This window comes from Triticum urartu, chromosome 6A (genome assembly GCF_056163025.1).
Source record: "Triticum urartu cultivar PI428250 chromosome 6A, HENAU_Tu73, whole genome shotgun sequence".
In the NCBI taxonomy this organism is placed as follows: domain Eukaryota; kingdom Viridiplantae; phylum Streptophyta; class Magnoliopsida; order Poales; family Poaceae; genus Triticum; species Triticum urartu.
In genome coordinates this window covers 581,424,545-581,441,495 of record NC_141878.1, presented here as the reverse complement: position 1 = coordinate 581,441,495, position 16,951 = coordinate 581,424,545, and the positions used below count along the sequence as shown (strand labels likewise).

At 42.9% G+C, this 16,951-nt stretch overlaps 2 protein-coding genes across 4 annotated transcripts; both read right to left on the bottom strand.

Annotated features, from left to right (window-relative positions):
• Window positions 1-538: 538 nt before the first annotated feature.
• LOC125515393 (transcriptional corepressor LEUNIG_HOMOLOG) lies at window positions 539-6,735 on the bottom strand. Of its 3 annotated transcripts, none has more exons than XM_087528993.1 (8): window positions 5,950-6,735; window positions 5,748-5,852; window positions 5,584-5,662; window positions 5,398-5,510; window positions 5,131-5,280; window positions 2,488-2,643; window positions 2,279-2,407; window positions 539-1,867 (listed from the first exon to the last, which is right to left on the bottom strand). In XM_087528993.1, the coding sequence occupies exons 2-8, from the start codon at window positions 5,829-5,831 to the stop codon at window positions 1,664-1,666; spliced, it is 915 nt and encodes a 304-aa protein (XP_087385119.1). In that variant the 5' UTR covers window positions 5,832-5,852; window positions 5,950-6,735; the 3' UTR covers window positions 539-1,663. The 3 variants fall into 3 exon arrangements, with proteins under 3 accessions (XP_087385119.1, XP_048536817.2, XP_048536816.2); XM_048680860.2 differs by having other exon boundaries at window positions 539-1,846; window positions 5,991-6,735; XM_048680859.2 differs by having other exon boundaries at window positions 540-1,867; window positions 5,991-6,735.
• Window positions 6,736-6,891: 156 nt separating this feature from the next.
• Window positions 6,892-15,923, bottom strand: LUH (LEUNIG-like protein). Its single transcript, XM_048680858.2, has 18 exons — window positions 15,643-15,923; window positions 15,520-15,552; window positions 15,315-15,412; window positions 13,407-13,516; window positions 13,014-13,309; window positions 12,823-12,898; window positions 12,626-12,737; window positions 12,077-12,126; window positions 11,708-12,010; window positions 11,495-11,599; window positions 10,023-10,238; window positions 9,784-9,922; window positions 9,609-9,718; window positions 9,351-9,500; window positions 8,306-8,461; window positions 8,073-8,189; window positions 7,668-7,865; window positions 6,892-7,402 (listed from the first exon to the last, which is right to left on the bottom strand). The coding sequence occupies exons 2-18, from the start codon at window positions 15,549-15,551 to the stop codon at window positions 7,259-7,261; spliced, it is 2,412 nt and encodes an 803-aa protein (XP_048536815.1). The 5' UTR covers window position 15,552; window positions 15,643-15,923; the 3' UTR covers window positions 6,892-7,258.
• Window positions 15,924-16,951: the final 1,028 nt, after the last annotated feature.

Below are 16,951 nucleotides of genomic sequence, written 5' to 3'. Positions count from 1 at the left end.
GTTCAGAAAAGAGAAAAAGAATTAACATAAAACGAAAGATAGAAAAGAAAAAAAAAACTTTTAGGGCTTGGCCCTCACTAGGCGACGACATTGCTCCCGTTGTGCCGAACAAAGCATTCGCGGATTTCCAAAAAGTGCATCTCTTTTTTCGTAATAGTTTTGTAAAATATTCAGAGATTTTGAAAAAGAAAATTAATCCACCAATTTGTGAACTTTTTTTAAAATTTGGGAATCTTTTTGTAACAAAATTTCTACCTATAAAAAATCGCTAGTTTGTAAAAAAAAACTGTAAATTTTGTACAGATTTTAGAAAAACTTTCACTAAAAAAGTTGAAAAAAAAATCATGAAACCGAAAAAGATTCACAAGTTTGAGAAAAAGCTGACGGCACCAAAGACGGTGGAAAGACCTTTTTTTAGGGAAAGACGGTGGATATACCTATTTACCGCTCCTTGCGACAAATTGTGGCTCAATCACACAGAAGCGAGCAAGGTAGTGACTATCCTTAATTAGAAGGGGGTATAGAGGGTTGTACTGAAGCAGAAGTGGCAGATAAAACCTGACAATTTGGAGCACACATAGCAAGAGTCGACAACTCGAACTAACTTACTATATATACTGTCGCTCACAACACACGACGATTTCACAACTTTGCTGATTACAAAGAGATCACGATTACAAATGAGTTACGGTTGAGCACAGGAAATGTTACATCTTACATCTGACAAGCATTCATAAAACGGAACAGGGGGGCGGGGAGAGGGCAACTTTAGTCCTTTTCATGTTTGTTATCTTTGCGCCACATATACACACCTATCGAGATAAATACACTTCCTTCCTCTCATATATTATTCTTACTTCCACAGCTTGACAGATTTGTCGTGGCTCGCGGAAGCCACCATCCCAGTTACCGGTGATTGTGCCAACGCGGCAATTATACCTTCGTGAGCTTGTACCGTCATAATTTGGTTGTTTACCATGTCCCATAGCTCCAAAGACTGCACCGACGATAAATTTTGAGTGAATTCCAGTATTTACCCCCTTACTTTGACATTTCTTACGCGAATTACCTCATTTAACAATTTTTCATCCGGATTACCCCATTAGTGATTGGTGTGCCAACTTTTAACCCTTTTAACGAATTTTATGTTGCGGATATATAGCTCCTCTACTGGTTGTTTTGCCAGACAAAGGGCCGATGGAGTTATGTCTACTAACAGTAATATCAGAGGCTGGTACTTGGGATTTTTGCCACTTTCACAGGATAATTTACGTCTACTAATTTACAGCGCCTTTTGCCAACTTTTACCCCATTTTAAAGAGTTTTGTGTTGAGGATTACCCCGTATATGATACTAAAGTACGGAAAACAATAACATCAAAATTTGTTGTTAACATGTTATATAAGCTAATAACAGGACCCAAACATTACAAAACATATCAACATAGCTTAGGCTAGCATATGGATGTTATAGGGAAATATTAGCAGCCTTCAAATTATAATTAGAAAAAAACCTTAACAACAAAGAAGAAATGAAGATTTCTAAAGATAGCTAATTAACTTTACTGGTAGAAAAGTACAAGGGTACACACTTCGCAAAAACAATTAGACATGCTTCAAATGAAGATAGTAAAGAATTTGAAACTCAAATGTTTGAGCGAGTGCTATACCTGGTAGCCTCCAATCACCAAGAGGTTGGTATAACTTGGATGGAACACACAAGAATAGAACGCATTTCCATTTGAGCTGACCTCATGAATGCACTCTCCTGATGATACTGACCAAACCTTAACTTGATCCTCACTGACAGATGCCAGGTACTCCCCACTGTTATCCCAGCACAACCACTGCACGCTTATGTTATGGCCCTGAGATTATAATCAAACGCTCAAGTTTGAAGATTACTTGGCACAAACTTAATGATTGCAGTCACGGGCTTATTTAAAAGCACTGGAAAAATAGTGCGCTATAGCACCGCTAATAGCGTGCTAGCGTGAAGGAAATTGTCTTGCTAAATTAATCAGTGTACAATGTCTCGTTAATGGCACGCTATAGCATGCTATAGCATATGCCAATAGCATATTTTTAGGGGGCGACACTATTTTGTGTAGCGCACTATTTTTTTCATTGTTTAAAGAGAGAGTGAGGAAGGGAGAGAGAGGCAGGGGATTTGAAATGTGAATGTGCAGGGGCAACAACAGAAGAAAACATTGCAAATGAACTTCTCATTGAAAGAAATGAAACGTTGCAACATTGATGCATCTGTGCTCAAAACAGACCTGCAAGGTGTACTTTTTGGTATGTGTGTCAACGTCAAATATAGAGACAACATTTCCTGTAGTAGCTGCGAGTAATTGTCCAGTGCTAGGTTGGAAACGAACGAGAGGACCGTCCTGTCCAAAGTCAGACTTACAAAACAGCAAATTGTTCAATCATATTGTATAAGTTATTAAGAAGATTTTAAAGGATCAGAAAGAAGAGTGCCAACCTTCATGGCACCCAGATAGGTAAGCTGAGTCACGTTCCAGTACCGGATTTCACCATTCCTATCACAAGAACACAAAAGGTCTGTCTTCTTTGGATGAAAATCTAGTGACACAATTGGATATTTATGCCCAGAGAATGTATGATGAGAGAATCGAGTCTGCCAAACAAGAAATTGAAGTTTTAAGCAATACACAAAGTGCAAACACACAGATAATACACATATACTCCCTCCGTTCCTAAATATAAGTCTTTGTAGAGATTTCACTATGGACTACATACGGTTTAAAATGAGTGAATCGACACTCTAAAATGCATCTACATACATCCGTATGTGGTTCATAGTAGAATCTTTCCAAAGACTTAAATTTAGGAACGGAGGGAGTATGAATTATGCTCTCTAATTCATTTTCACAATAGTCATGTTTCATATTATAATCCGAGTGATGAATAATATAGATAACTGAAATAACCTCCACAGCCTTTTCCAGTACTCTTGTAGTGCTAGGTACATCGAGAATGGCGTTTTGGCTCCCGGGAGCACGCACTTCCCACATGAATAGTAAACAAAAAATATATGGTAAATGTTTTCAAAAAATTCTGAATTTTTTGTTGATGTTCCTATTAGTGTCGCAAGCATCCTTGAAAAAAATTATGCGAAACAGAGCAGCAGCTTTTCTCCGGTGAAAAAAAACAAATTTAGGGTGACATTTTGGGGTAACATTTGGTGTTCATTTTGTTTTTGTACACAGGACAAAATGTTTAATCTTTTTGCCCACAAATTTGTATGTAGCACTTGGATGTGACAAAGAACACATAGAATTTTTTGTTGGAATTTTTTTGGCATTTCAAAAAATATTTTTGCGCGCAGGAGCGCGCGCTCCCGGAGCACCAACAGATTTCCGTAAGTACATCTTAGTACTGAGAAGTCGAGTGCGTGGGCGACTCGAGCGGCGGCTAGGGTTTCAAGAGCCGCCACCTACACATCTCCTCCCCCTCCTTGCCGCCACCTGAGGAGGTCGCCGGGCAAGCCCGCGCGGCCACCGGTGACGGTGACGGCAAGGCCTTCGTCGCTCCGTTCGCGGAGGTATGGATCCACAGGGCGGCGGCCCCTGCCGGTGCGGCGTCACAGTTCGTGCCCTGGACGGTGTGTGCAAGGGGCTCAGGTCGGCGTCCTCGACTGAAGGGGTGGTGGGGTGTCGGCGCTTGGCGGCAACAGCGTGGAGGCCTTCTTCCTCGCCAAATCTGAAGGTTTGTTGCTCCCTCCTTCCCACCCCTTCCCCTTTGCGCCTGTTGCCAGCGGCTTCTGCTGGATCCGGTGCTTTTGGGGATGGTGGTGTAGATCGGGGCCGGGGGAAACCCTAGGTTCGGCCCGACAGCGACGTCGGCTTCGAGTGTCGTATTCTTCTTGGAGGCGGTGTCGTGGTTCCTTTTCTTGCCACCTCTGTTTCTTCTCCCGGGTGAAAACCCAAAATCTGGCTTGGTTGGGCAGCGGTGGCACCATGCGTGTCATCCCCTCCACAGAGGTGTTGCCTGGGGAGCTATGGATTCAGGTGTGGGTTGTTGAAGGTAGGGGTTTTGGCCGGCGGCTGGTTCCTGCGGGTGTAGTGCTGAGGTGTTGTCCCGCCGCCCTGTTGTCCGCCTCTCTGCTGCTGTCAGGCGCTCTAGGTCCGGGTCAGTGTGTCCGGCATGGTGAGCTGTCTTCGCCACGAAGGTCAAGATCTGTGGGTGCCCTGGATTTTGAGTTTGGCTCTCTCTAGCTCTCGGTGAGCATCTCCCAAGTCCGACGGTGAGTGTTGTGAGGGTTGTGACCCTCTTCGGTGGTGGAGGGAGGTGTTGCGTTCAACCTTTTCAGTGTTCATCCTTGTTCTTGCCGTCCATTCAGTTCAAGTTGTCCCAGCGGTGCTTCTATTGCTCTTTGTCCTTGGCGCCTGAGAGTTGTGGTCATTTGCTTCTGCTAGTTGTGCTTTATCTCTGTATCTCTAGTTACTAGCTTTGCGATGTGTTGTAAGTTGTGGAGAGTGCCCCATTGTATCTTTCGGGCGTTTCCTGATGTTTCTTTTCATGTCATTTGTATTATGTTTCATGTAATCTTGGCCGGTTGATAGCTTTGTTAATTCAAAGTCGGGTTAGGTCCGAGCCTACTTCAGACTCGAGCTGAGCCTTTTCTGTAATGAGGCATAAAAGAAATAGGCCCCCCTAAATAATATTTGGTCAGCATACCATTGAGTGCATGTTGGGCAAACTTTGGCAAAACTCAGGGGAAGTAGATTTGAGCAGTAAAAATTTAAACTGGACAATAGTTTTCCAATTTATTGATTACTTGCGTAAAAGAGAAGCATGAACTACGCCGAACACATGAAGCTTGGTGCCGAGGCTTATTTGTTGTATCGTTTGGTCTGGGTTACGATACACATATCTGCCTAGCCTGTTTTTCCAAAAAAGAAAAATCACTGACATGTACCAACAAGGTATGGTTGTGGGCGTGCCGCGTGGGGCCTTGCCACTAGGCTAGCTGCATTCAATAGATATACCCATGTGGTTCGGACGTTCGGTTCGGTTCATATATTAAAAAAAACTACTTTCAGATTTTATTCACAAATTTGAACCAAAATTTTGAACTTCCAGAAAGCTAAGCATAACTTACATCTGTAGCATTCCATAGCTTAATTGTTTTGTCAAAAGCAGATGTTGCCATCTGTGTAGAGGTAGGTCTGAAACAGACATCAGTGATAAGGTAAGCATGCTCTTCTGGTAAATGATGTGTCTGGAAAGTGTCCATGTTCCAAACTACAGCCTGGGAACAAAAATCGAATGAGGCACCATATATACTCATGAACACCAAAGGTGCAGAAGTTTCAATCTTATAAGAGAAAAAAGGTTCACACAGCATGGCAGTTACTCTTACTCGTACCTTGTTTTCATGTCCAGCACTTGCCAAGATCTTGCCGTCGGAAGAGAAGTTGCAGCAGACTAACTTCCTGCTGCTTGCTGGTCGCCAGCAGTTAACCTCACTGAAGGTGAAAACTAAGCGAAAAAGGGCGAGTTACATACACGATGGTGTTGGCAAAATACTGGAGAACATCAGAAACACTACTGCCATTTGAAGCCGCCGGATCAGGCTCTGACAGGCTTATTTTAAGTTGAGTAAAAATGCCCTTTACATCTTCGAGATCATCCTGGTAGACACAAGAATCACCTTACATATCTTTCCCACGTATAATGGCCGTAAGTTACATCGAGCAAAGCGTGAGAGTGAGCTACCGTTTGATTTGAAGAGGATGCGAGTCCGTTCCATCCACCATACATCATTGAATTTCTTGGAACATGGCGCATATTGTCAGCCATTTCAGAGTCCTTCAGGTGTATCTGTGGAGATAATAAGAAATTAAACATAGGTACATAGTGCCAAGCAAATATTCCCTCCCACGACGCTTATTTTGAAAAGGAGGGAGTATATAATAACTTTGGGTACATCAGAAAGAAGCTGATTTCAAGCCTGATTACTAGGGATATTAGTTGCAGTAGCCACGGACGCCGACGAGCCCCGCCCCGACCACGCACCGGAGGTGGATCCGAAAGGACAGGTCTCCGGCAGCGAGGAGGAGGAAGAAGAAAGGACGGAGCCGGCGGGGCGAGCTGGTGTGGTGTGAGTCAGTGAGAGGGACGGGGCCGTCGGGCTGATGGTTGTTAATTAATTAAGGATAATCCTGCTTTCCCCTTATAACCACCGACGGCCGCTCGACGTTTTGGCTGGTTTGCCTTTGGCGTGCTGTGGGATCATGACTTCACTTTCTCCGTCTCGGTGTATAGGACGGGCGTGTAGTTTTAGATCATCAATTTAATTAACTAAATAGGTGTTATATGTCATAAATAGCATGTCATTGGATTCATATGCGGATGTAGTTTCTGTGCATATATTTTCCATCACATACAATACATAATTAGCTAGCTAAATTGTCAACCTAGTACTCCTATACACCCACATGGACATTTTTTATTTATTTTTGCAGAAGATCAAACAATATGTTCATCACAAACTAAAATAAGTCACGGAACACAATCAAAATTAAGTTGTGGAATACCTCAAAAATAGTTGTTGAACACGATCAAACGAACATCATATGCATGTGACATTGCAAAAAAAGTACTGACTCCGTCCGGAAAAGAAAGGCCAAATTGCGAAACAAATATTAGTCCATTTCCTCATTGCTAAAACCGACTTATAAATAATTCCTTCTGAAGCTGTAACATAACACTATCCCTTTTAGTGATTAAATTATCAGCTTGACATCTCAACCTGACGGATTGCACACTTCAAAACCTGACAAACTGGAGCATGCATACCAATAGTTGCTAGCAGCAGCGTACCAATTTTATGCAGAAGATCAAACACGAACAGCAGCAGTAACTCAGAACTAACTTACCATATACTGTTGCTCGCAAGACCCACAGATTTCACAACCAACCGACAGAGGCTAATTGCAATGAGTCCTTCCAGTTAAGCACCGGAATGTTACATTTCTTCTTTCCTGTCTTTACGCTACATACACACCACCTATCAAGATACATACAGTTCCTTCCGCAGGCTCGCCGCAATCAGCCCTAAACAGCTCGACCGCGGCGGGCAACCAGCCAAGCTACTCTTTCCTTATTCGCCTTGATGGAGGTACAACACAATCGATAACAACTCATTCTATGCCTCGACTGATGGAATATCAATTTATCTGGAGAAGAAAAACTATCTAGGCGCATCGGCTTTATTATTATTATTGTTACTTCCACAACTTGACGGAGTTGTCATGGCTCGCAGAAGCCACCATACCGGTTACCGGTGATTGTGCCAACGACGCAATCAGACCATCGTGAGCCGGCACCGTCATGCTTTGGTTCTTTACCATGTTCCATAGCTCCAAGGACTGCACCGACAAAAATGCCGACGATAAATTTTTAGTGACTATAAAACACAAAACAGTCACATCAGAGTTTAAGTAGCATATGAGGGAGTAGGAAATTACTAGCAATCTTATGTTAGAGTAATTCCTTGTCAGCCGAGAAGAACGAAAATGACTAAAGATGTTCATTGGCAAAAATAATACAAGGGTGCACACTTCACAAAACCATTGGACATAATCCTAACGCAGAATATTAAAATTTAAAACTCAATGGAAGAGCAAGTACTACCTGGTAGCCTCCAATCACCAAGAGATTGGTATAACTTGGGTGGAACACACAAGAATGGAACTTATTTCCATTTGAGCTGACCTCATGAATGCACTCTCCTGATGATACTGACCACACCTTAACTAGATCCTGGCTGACAGACGCAAGGTACTCCCCAGTGTTGTCCCAGCACACTGACTGCACGTCTGTGTTATGGCCCTGAGATTATAATCAACGCTTAAGTTTCATGATTACTTGGTACAATCTGATTGATTACAAGCACAGCCACATTAAAAAAAAAACTCCCAATGACGAGGGATTTGGAATGTGCATTTGCGGAGGCAATAACAGAAAACATTGCAGATAAACTTCTCATGAAAGAGATGAAACAGTGCAACATCGATGCGTTTGTGTTGAAAAACAGACCTGCAGGGTGTACTTTTTGGTATGTGTTTCAACATCAAATATGGAGACAACACTTTCACTAGCAGCTGCGAGAAACTGTCCGGTGCTAGGTTGGAAACGAATTTGAGCAGTACCACCCTGTCCAAAAAACAGTAGTCAGACTTACAAAAAGACAGATTATTCAATCATATATTTTTTGTTCATTATATAAGTTATTAAGAAGATTTTCAGGGGACCTAAAGAAGAGTACCAACCTTTATGACACGAATACAGGAATGCTGAGTCACGTTCCAGTATCGGATTTCACCATTGCCATCACAAGAGCACAAAAGTTCCGTCTTCTTTGGATGAAAATCTAGTGACGTAACACTATAATTATGCCCGGCGAATGTATGCTGCGAGAATGCAGGCTGCCAAACAAGAAATTCAAGTTTCAGGCAATATACAAAATGCAAACATATGTACATACAGCTAGTTCAAAATTCAGGGGTCTGATGGTAGCACACTTAAACAATCATCACATAGTGGATGCATTCACCTCCGATAGTACATTTGTATTATGCTCTAATTTATTTTCACAATTGTCATGTCTCGTATTATAATCTGAGTAACGAATTATACGGATAACTGAAATAACTTCCACCACCGTTTCCCGTACTCTAGTAGTAAGCACAGATCAGTACTTAGACACACTGTGCTTGAGCATATTGTGGCTTATGTTGCTATACAAGGCAGTGAGGCATAGCAAAACAGCACCCCTGAGCAATAGTTTGTCAGCATGCCATGGAGTGCAATATTGGGCAACATTTGGCGAAACTCACTGGAAATCGGATTTTGGTAGTAAAAATTTAAACTGGACAAACTTCTTCTGTTTTCTTGAATGGTTTCTAAAAAGGAAAAGCACAAACTATGCCAAACACATGAGCAGCTTGGTGCTGTTGCTTGTTTGTTGTATCGCTTGGTCAGGAATCCCGTGACCGTATCTGCCTAGCCTTGTTTTCTAAAAGAAACACTGAAATGTTGGTATCACAGCTTAAAAGCGTGAAAATAGAACATGCCTTGCATGAGAGTCGAACACGGTATCTACTGGTTGTGTGTGGGGGGTCTTGCCACTAGGCTAGCTGCATTGAATAGATACCTACCAGTATGGTTGGATCCCGTTCATACGAAAAAATTAGAACAACTTTTGAGTTTGATTCACAAAATTCGAACCAAAATTTATGAATTTCCAGAAAACTCAGTCTTGTTCTAACAGATATTTTTTGCTGGCACATACATAAACTGATAAGCCTAACTTACATCTGCAATGTTCCATAGTTTAACTGTTCTGTCAAAAGATGAAGTTGCCAGCTGTGTAGAGTTAGGTCTGAAACGGACATCAGTGATAATGAGACTATGCTCTTCTGGTAAATACTGTGTCTGGAAAGTCTCCATATTCCAAAGTACAGCCTGAGAGAACAAAAATCAAGTAAGGAAGCACACCCATAAACACCAAAGGCAAGCAGGTTCCACTCTTCATAGAAAAAGGCTCATTTATAGCATGGCAGTTACTCGTACCTTTTTTTCATGTCCAGCACTTGCCAAGATCTTGCCGTCAGAAGAAAAATTGCAGCAGACTATCTTGCTGTTGCTTGTTCGCCAACAGTTAACCTCACTGAATGTAAAACCTAAACAAAAAAGGGTATGTTATGTATGTGATGTTTGCAAATACTAAAAACATCATAAGTGCTACCTTTTGAAGCAGGTGGATTAGGTTCTGTTGGGCTTTTAAGTGCAGCAAAAATATCCCTTGCATCTCCCTCGTCATTGGACAAGAAAGATTCAACATTGTCATCCAATGAGCCAACATCACCAAAAGGTTCAAGATCATCCTGTTACATAAAACAATAACCTTACATATCTAACTGGCGTAGAATGGCTGTAAGACAAATCCAGCACAACATATTAGATGAGAAAAGGTAAATGAGCTACCATTTGATTTGAAGAGGATGCGAGCCCAGTTCCATCCGCACCATACATCATTAAATTTTTTGGAACATGGCGCATATTGCCAGCTACTGCAAGCCCTTCAGGTGTATGTGTGGATGGAGTTGACGGTGGAGAGTTGGCTGAAGGGCCCACCGTATTTCCTGTTCCAGTACTATTTGCTGGGCCTGACGATGTCGCTTGCTTTCTTTTTCTGTTGTTCTGGAGATAAACAATTAAACATAGTTACATAACACCAAGCAGATATAATATAAGATAACCATGACTACATCACAAAGAAGCAAATTTAAGCATTCAGATATCTTTTCATGGAAAATCAGTCCACTAGTCAGCATTAATTAGTTCAAATAGCTGAAACAAAAAAATACAAGGAAAATACATTTGAGGTTAACAACATGTTGAGCACATGAAATGTTATGGATATGGATACTTGGGATGTTAATTGCAGTAGCCGCCAGTTAGTTCGAAATAGTAGGACAAAATCTCTACTCTCTACTTTCTCTACTCCTATAAAAATCTGAGTTGGTGATGATGGTGTGCCTGCCATCTTTCAACAGTAGCCGTCAGATCTAGATCTGAAGCATACAAAGCAAACTGCTGCAGTTTTGCAAAAAGATGCCCGACACTTGTTTTCATATTTACAAACAACTCCTTGTCTCTCACAATCAGCCCTATCTCTTCCCCACCACATCCAGAAGGCCATGGAACAATCTGTTGTGATGGCCGCTGCCGGCGCCATCCACCCCCAATCTTGCTGTTCCATGCAATGCACGGGCATCTTACTAGTTTCTTTTTCCTATAAAAGACTCAGTTGGTGATGATGGTGTGTCTACCATCCCGTCATTTCTGACCATCAGATCTGCATCTAATGACTGTGAGGTAAGTTGTGGCATTTTCACAACAATACCCCACTTCTCTGCTCCAATTTGCAGAAAACCCCTTAGTATCTTGAAACCAACCACATCCCTTCCTCACCTCATCAAAACAGCCCAAGGAATATATTTTGAGTGAAACGTAATAAATTTTTAGTGATACATATATACCAAAACTAGAGTGTTTTTCTTTCAAGTTTGTGGACATGAATTATTCTACTTTGGATCCGTTGCAATGCACTGGCACGTTGCTCGTAAAGAAACAAAATCGAAGGTCAATAACTTGTCAGGAAATCACCCCACACATGTGCGCCCAAAAGAGGAGGACGGGGGATGGGGTGGGGGTGGGGAGAGGGGGAGCGGAGACAAACATGAAATTTGAAACTTTTAATGCCATGGAGTTTACTTAGATTTGTTTCAATGGAATAACTAAGTCGACAAATTCCATAGTCATCTCCATATAGATTTTTCGTGATTGTACTCCCTCCAGGCATTATTTCCAAGAGAACTATTCCCAAGGAAACCAACAAAGAAAAACAATACTGTGCCAAGTGTCTTTTCCTGGGTTGGGCATGATGTCAATACCTGTTGCATTTGCTGCTGATTTAGCTGCTGCTGTTGCTGATTCTGCTGCTGCTGTTGCTGCTGCTGAAGATGTTCCTGTGATTGCTGAGAAGATGTTTGCTGCATCTGGATAACTTTCCGCCATAGTTAGATTCCAGCAGTATACAGCTAAATAAAATAACCTCTTAAGACCAAACTCCATGTAAGGAATAGAAACTTCCAGAATAGACAAACCTTCATGAGATATTCTTGGTCTGCTCTAATTTTTGGTGAACTTGATTGCATTGGGGAACTAATGCAGCCATCAGTCCCAGCAGGTTGTCCGTCTTTACCATTCATGCCACCCCTGGTCAATGTCGTAAATCTGCGGGGGTCCATATCCCCATAATTAGTTGAGTTGTTAAGGTTCCCTTGTACTTGAGCCTGTGCTAAGAGTTGCTGTTGCTGTTGTGGTGACATAAGTTGGAACTGTGACTGTGTTGAAAGAAATGGCTTCTGCATTTGGGCACCTATATTTGGCCGAAGTTGGTCTATTCCCTGTAAGATGGTAATTAGATTCAAGAACATAGTATATGGGAGGCAATAAATATTTGTAGAACTTACAGTTAATGGCCAGCCCTTCAAGGGTAGACCACTCACTCCTTGGTTCAGTCCTGTTGACAGGAAAAGACACCTCACCACAAAAGCAGAATGAACAAAACGAGAGAACGATAATTTTCATCTTGAGAACATTTGCTAAGTAATATATCACGTTATATCCAGGAGATAGTCCCACCGACTAAAAAACCTCAGAAAAACAAATTTAGTATGGCTTCTATATTCATTAGCCTCTAACTTTATAAAGCTATTGCACAAATTTACTCATGCTACACAAAGATAAAAGGAAAGTTAAATTAAGAGGGTTATTGGAAGTCCATCTACGCCATCATACAATAAGCGTAATAGGTTACCTATCATTCAAAATGGTGTTTATCAGGATAGAAACAAGAGATGGTAACGATGCACTTTGAAGCATAAAAATTGCATAAGCTTTCATCTAGAAATTTGGTTCCCGCAATTCTATGACAAAAAGACAGGAAAGACAGCAAGTTTGACACAGCAATGCATTTCTTGCCAATTGCTGACTCTAAAAAGGAAATCAAGGAAAGCTACCTGCACCACCTAATCCAGGTTTTTGCTGAATTATTCCCTGTCCGTATAAGGAAGATGGATCCATGGGCATAGATCTTTGGGCTACACCCATGTTGCCTTCACTCTTAATGTCCTGTTAGAAATCAGAGTATTCATTTCAGTGACTAATGGAAGAAACTGTGAACTAAAATAAAACAAGAAGGGGTGCTGTAACCCACAATTGTTTGTTGATTCCGAGCCTGAATCTGTTGCAGCGTAGTAGATACATTTCCAGGATTTCCAGGAACTAATTGCCTGTTTCCAAAAAAAAAAATGTTTTAGTGAGAATAACAATAACACACAAATACATAATCTGTCTTCTCTTTTTGAAAAATCTATCAAAAAATTGGGCTGAGATCTGGAGGATCACCCTGTATGGTTTGTTGCAGCCGACTTAAGAAGAGCCATCCTACTAGCATCGATAAGCTGCGATCCTTCGGAGTCCATTGGATGAGGGTGCTTCAAGCGCTCTTCGTACATCTTAGCAGCTAAAACACTAGCTGTCGATGGCCCCAGAATGGCATCGGAGTTTAGGCCATTTATTGGACCGTTAAGCGAAGGGTGGCCTGAATTAGTTCGCTGCATTTGAGCATGCCTTTGTTGGATGAGTTGTAATTGTTGCATCTGCATCTGCTGCTGGTGCTCTCTCGCTTTTATTTGTTGTGCCTGTATTCAAAGAAATATAGATGGCGTAAGGATGTCCTATCAAAATATGAACTCATGCATGGTGAGTGACTACGCAAATTGGCAATTCCCAATCTACCTCTAGGTAAGCTGCTGCAACCTCCGAATGTTTCTCATTTGTCCTTGCAATAAATATATCCCAAAAGACAGACCACCACTCAAAGAGAAAGCCCCCAGGAGCATCAATTGCTGCATGACAAGTCAAAATGAACCACAGTGGTATTTGGATGAGTCTCCTCTACATCTATAAAATAATAATAATAATAATAATAACAACAATATAATTAATAAAATGAATGACTACCACATGCATAAGGTGTTGGAAGGTATTAAAACGGCACACAGGGTACTAAAACAGCAACTGTTTCTGTTTCACACCATTTCCTAAGGATATGACTAAAATGGCAATACTCTGTTTCACACCATTTCCTAAGGATATGAGTTCAATTCCCATGTATGGCATTGTGTGCCTGTCCAGTATGCTCATGTTACTAATTTTACCTTGCATGTGTGGTGCTGTTTTCCACTCTAGTTCTCTTTCCAGAGTGCCACTAGCCATGTGGTAGATAGGCGCCTTTAGGATACGTTGATTACTACTGTTCATATCATGATATAAACTAATGTAGATTCTAGAAGCTGTGCGCAACCAATTCTGCTATACAACTACAGTACCATTCAAAATAGGTATGCACCCCATGGCAATGAAACTCTAAACCGTTATTACTTGAGAAACTAACAGGTCAAACTGTACATTCTTAATTTCTATTTATAGGTTGTTTACTTCTTTAGTAGCATTCAATAGAATGCATGACTGACATGTGACAACTCTCAACAGCTTGTGAAAAGATGCATCGTCAACTCATCTATATAATATATCTGAAGAACTCACACGTATAATTAACCCTACTAGACATAGTAAATCTATCTGAATCCTCAACCCAATTTAAGCAAAACAGAACACATTGACATGATCCAAATCATCACTATGAGAAATAACAGCGAATTGACAACTAGGCAGTAGCCTAGTGCCAAGGTTCACAGTGGTGCACCCTGCGTCCAGAGTTCGAATCCCGTCCGGAACGAATTTCTGACACCTCACTCGGGTGGGCTTCTTCTATAAAAATATGTCCAGGGTGCTATTGCCCATGGATCTCTTTTTTTGGAAATAACAGCCATCAAGAAACTCATTACTGTATGGTAATGATATCCCAAGATAATTCACATTTGCTGTATGAACAAGACCACAAAAGATCTATTCAGTTCTGCTTTGCATGCATGCACAGCACAGCACAGCACATCCATACAATACATTCATGTACTCCCAACAAAAGACGCTAACAGCCAAGTAACTGAAATACTCCCAACAAACCAGATCAACACAAGAGTTAATTAAGCCACCGAGCGCAGGTATAATAAATTGTAGCCTTGATCAAGTAAGATAAGTAAAAGCATGCAAACAACATCCAGAACACAAATGCACCACAATTACCGCCGTCCTCGTGATAATGATAGTTACTGAAGACTACTTACACAGCTCAGGGAATGACTCCCCCAAAAGCCATGCGCCCAGCGTGACCTCAAAGATCTCAAACCTCTCTTGAAATTTGAAAATATATTCCACCTCATTCAGCTCGAACTCTCAAAATTCCACCCCGTGTACCCAGCAACCGTGCCGAATTTCACCCCAAAACTCTGCAAAGCCACCTTCAAGGCCTTGAACTCCCTGCCCTGATTTGGCACAAAACTGCCCGCTGGGTCAATTAAGATGACGAATTCCCAGCCCTACTACTTAGCTAGCACGAACCCACCATTACACTCGAATTCCCAGAGCAACCTAAGCTGAGAACAATGGGAAAGTGGCAAACCACTCCACATTCCGAATTCCCGTCCCCACCTACAGGCGCACGCCCCTCACAAACCAACCTAACCCCGGAAAAACAGCACAGGGACTCAGACAGCTAAGCGGCAGCTGGGGATGGATGCTCACCAACTGGGTCAGCAGCGACCTTGCCCTCCGCCATGAACGCCTTGGCGGTCGTCTGCAGGTTCCGCTTGAGCAAGTAGTCGTAGATATACACATCGAGCCTGCACCGCCACCACCAGCAAAAAATTAGCCAAAAACAGAGCAGCGAAAAACCCACCCCCAAACAACACATCGAGGGAGCGAGGGAGGAAGGAAGCAGCTCGCTCACATCTTATCCGCTTCCCAATTGCTCTGCGCCATTCTGAAGAGCCAAAACAGCGGAAATCAGTCGGGGAGGCGGCCGAATCGGGCGCGAATTCGCGGGGAACGAAGGGATCAGAGGCCACATTACCGGCTGGGGGCGGTCCCGCGGCCCGGGGCTCCGGAAATCCCGCGGAAATCGAGCGAGGGGGCGGCCGGCGGGAGCGCCGGGAATGCTCGATCGGCCGCGGCGCGCTGGCGGGGAGGCGCGCCGAATTCGGGCGGGCGGGTGCGGGCGCGCGCCCCGAGCGCTGGCGAGCGGGCGGGCGAGCGAGCTCCTGGGTGGCTGGGCTCGGGTAGCACCACCGCCTCGGAGGAAGAGAGGAGTAGAGTAGATGGGACAGGGGAGGGAGACAGGGAGCGAGGGAGGGGTGTGGGGGTGGGGGTGGGGTGGGGTTTGATCCGCGGCTCGGAATCGTGAGCCGGGTTCAGGAAGGTTCGGATGACAGGCGGGCGCCGCAGTGCTTTTTGCAGAACCGCGCCCCAGGAACCTGCTATTTTGGTAGAGTGGCATTCTAGTCTGGCTTGCTGCCAGTGGTAGAAGTAGAACACTAGGATATTATGACAAAAAATGGTTGTTGGAAGAAGAATGTGTCAAACAACCTCAAGGCTATTTCTGTCCTACGGATCCCAAGAAATATTTTGATATATGGTTGCTTATTTATACGTGTAATATTCGCATTTAGTCCACAATGACATCGAGACTGAGGTGGGAGAGACGTGGGTGCGCTTGCCGGCGTCGCGCACCAGCGCGTCTCAATAAATATTTTGATGTGAGGCTAGTGCATCCTAGGAAAACATTTAATATGTGGCTGCTTATTTATACATGAAATATTCACATTTATGTCGAGCCATGCAGTGTCACCTCCAGGCTGTCTGATCGGATCATGAGACGGATGTGCACTCCATTGTCTCGGGTCAAGATGAAATCGAGGCTGGCGTAGGAGACCTATTTACCGTCGCGCGCCAGTGCATCATAGATTTCTTTTATATGTGGCTGCTTATTTATATGCGAGATATTCGCATTTACGCCGAGGCATGCGATGTTTCCTTCGGGCTTCTGATCGGATCATGAGTTCAATGTGCACTCCATCGTCTCAGGTCACGACAACATCGAGCTTGACGTAGGAGACGTGAGGGCGTTTGCCGGCACTGCGCGCTAGTGTATCAAAAGAAATACTCCCTCTGTTCACTTATATAAGACGTTTTAATAAATTCAGACAGTGTACTAAACAGTTCAAACTCAGCTGTCTGAAACGCCTTATAAAAACGAACGGAGGGAGTATTATGATATATTCATGCTTATTTATACACGAGATATTCACATTTACTCCGAGGCATGCAACGTTGCCTTAACATTGTTTGGCCGGATAATGAGTCGGATGTGCACTTCACCGTCC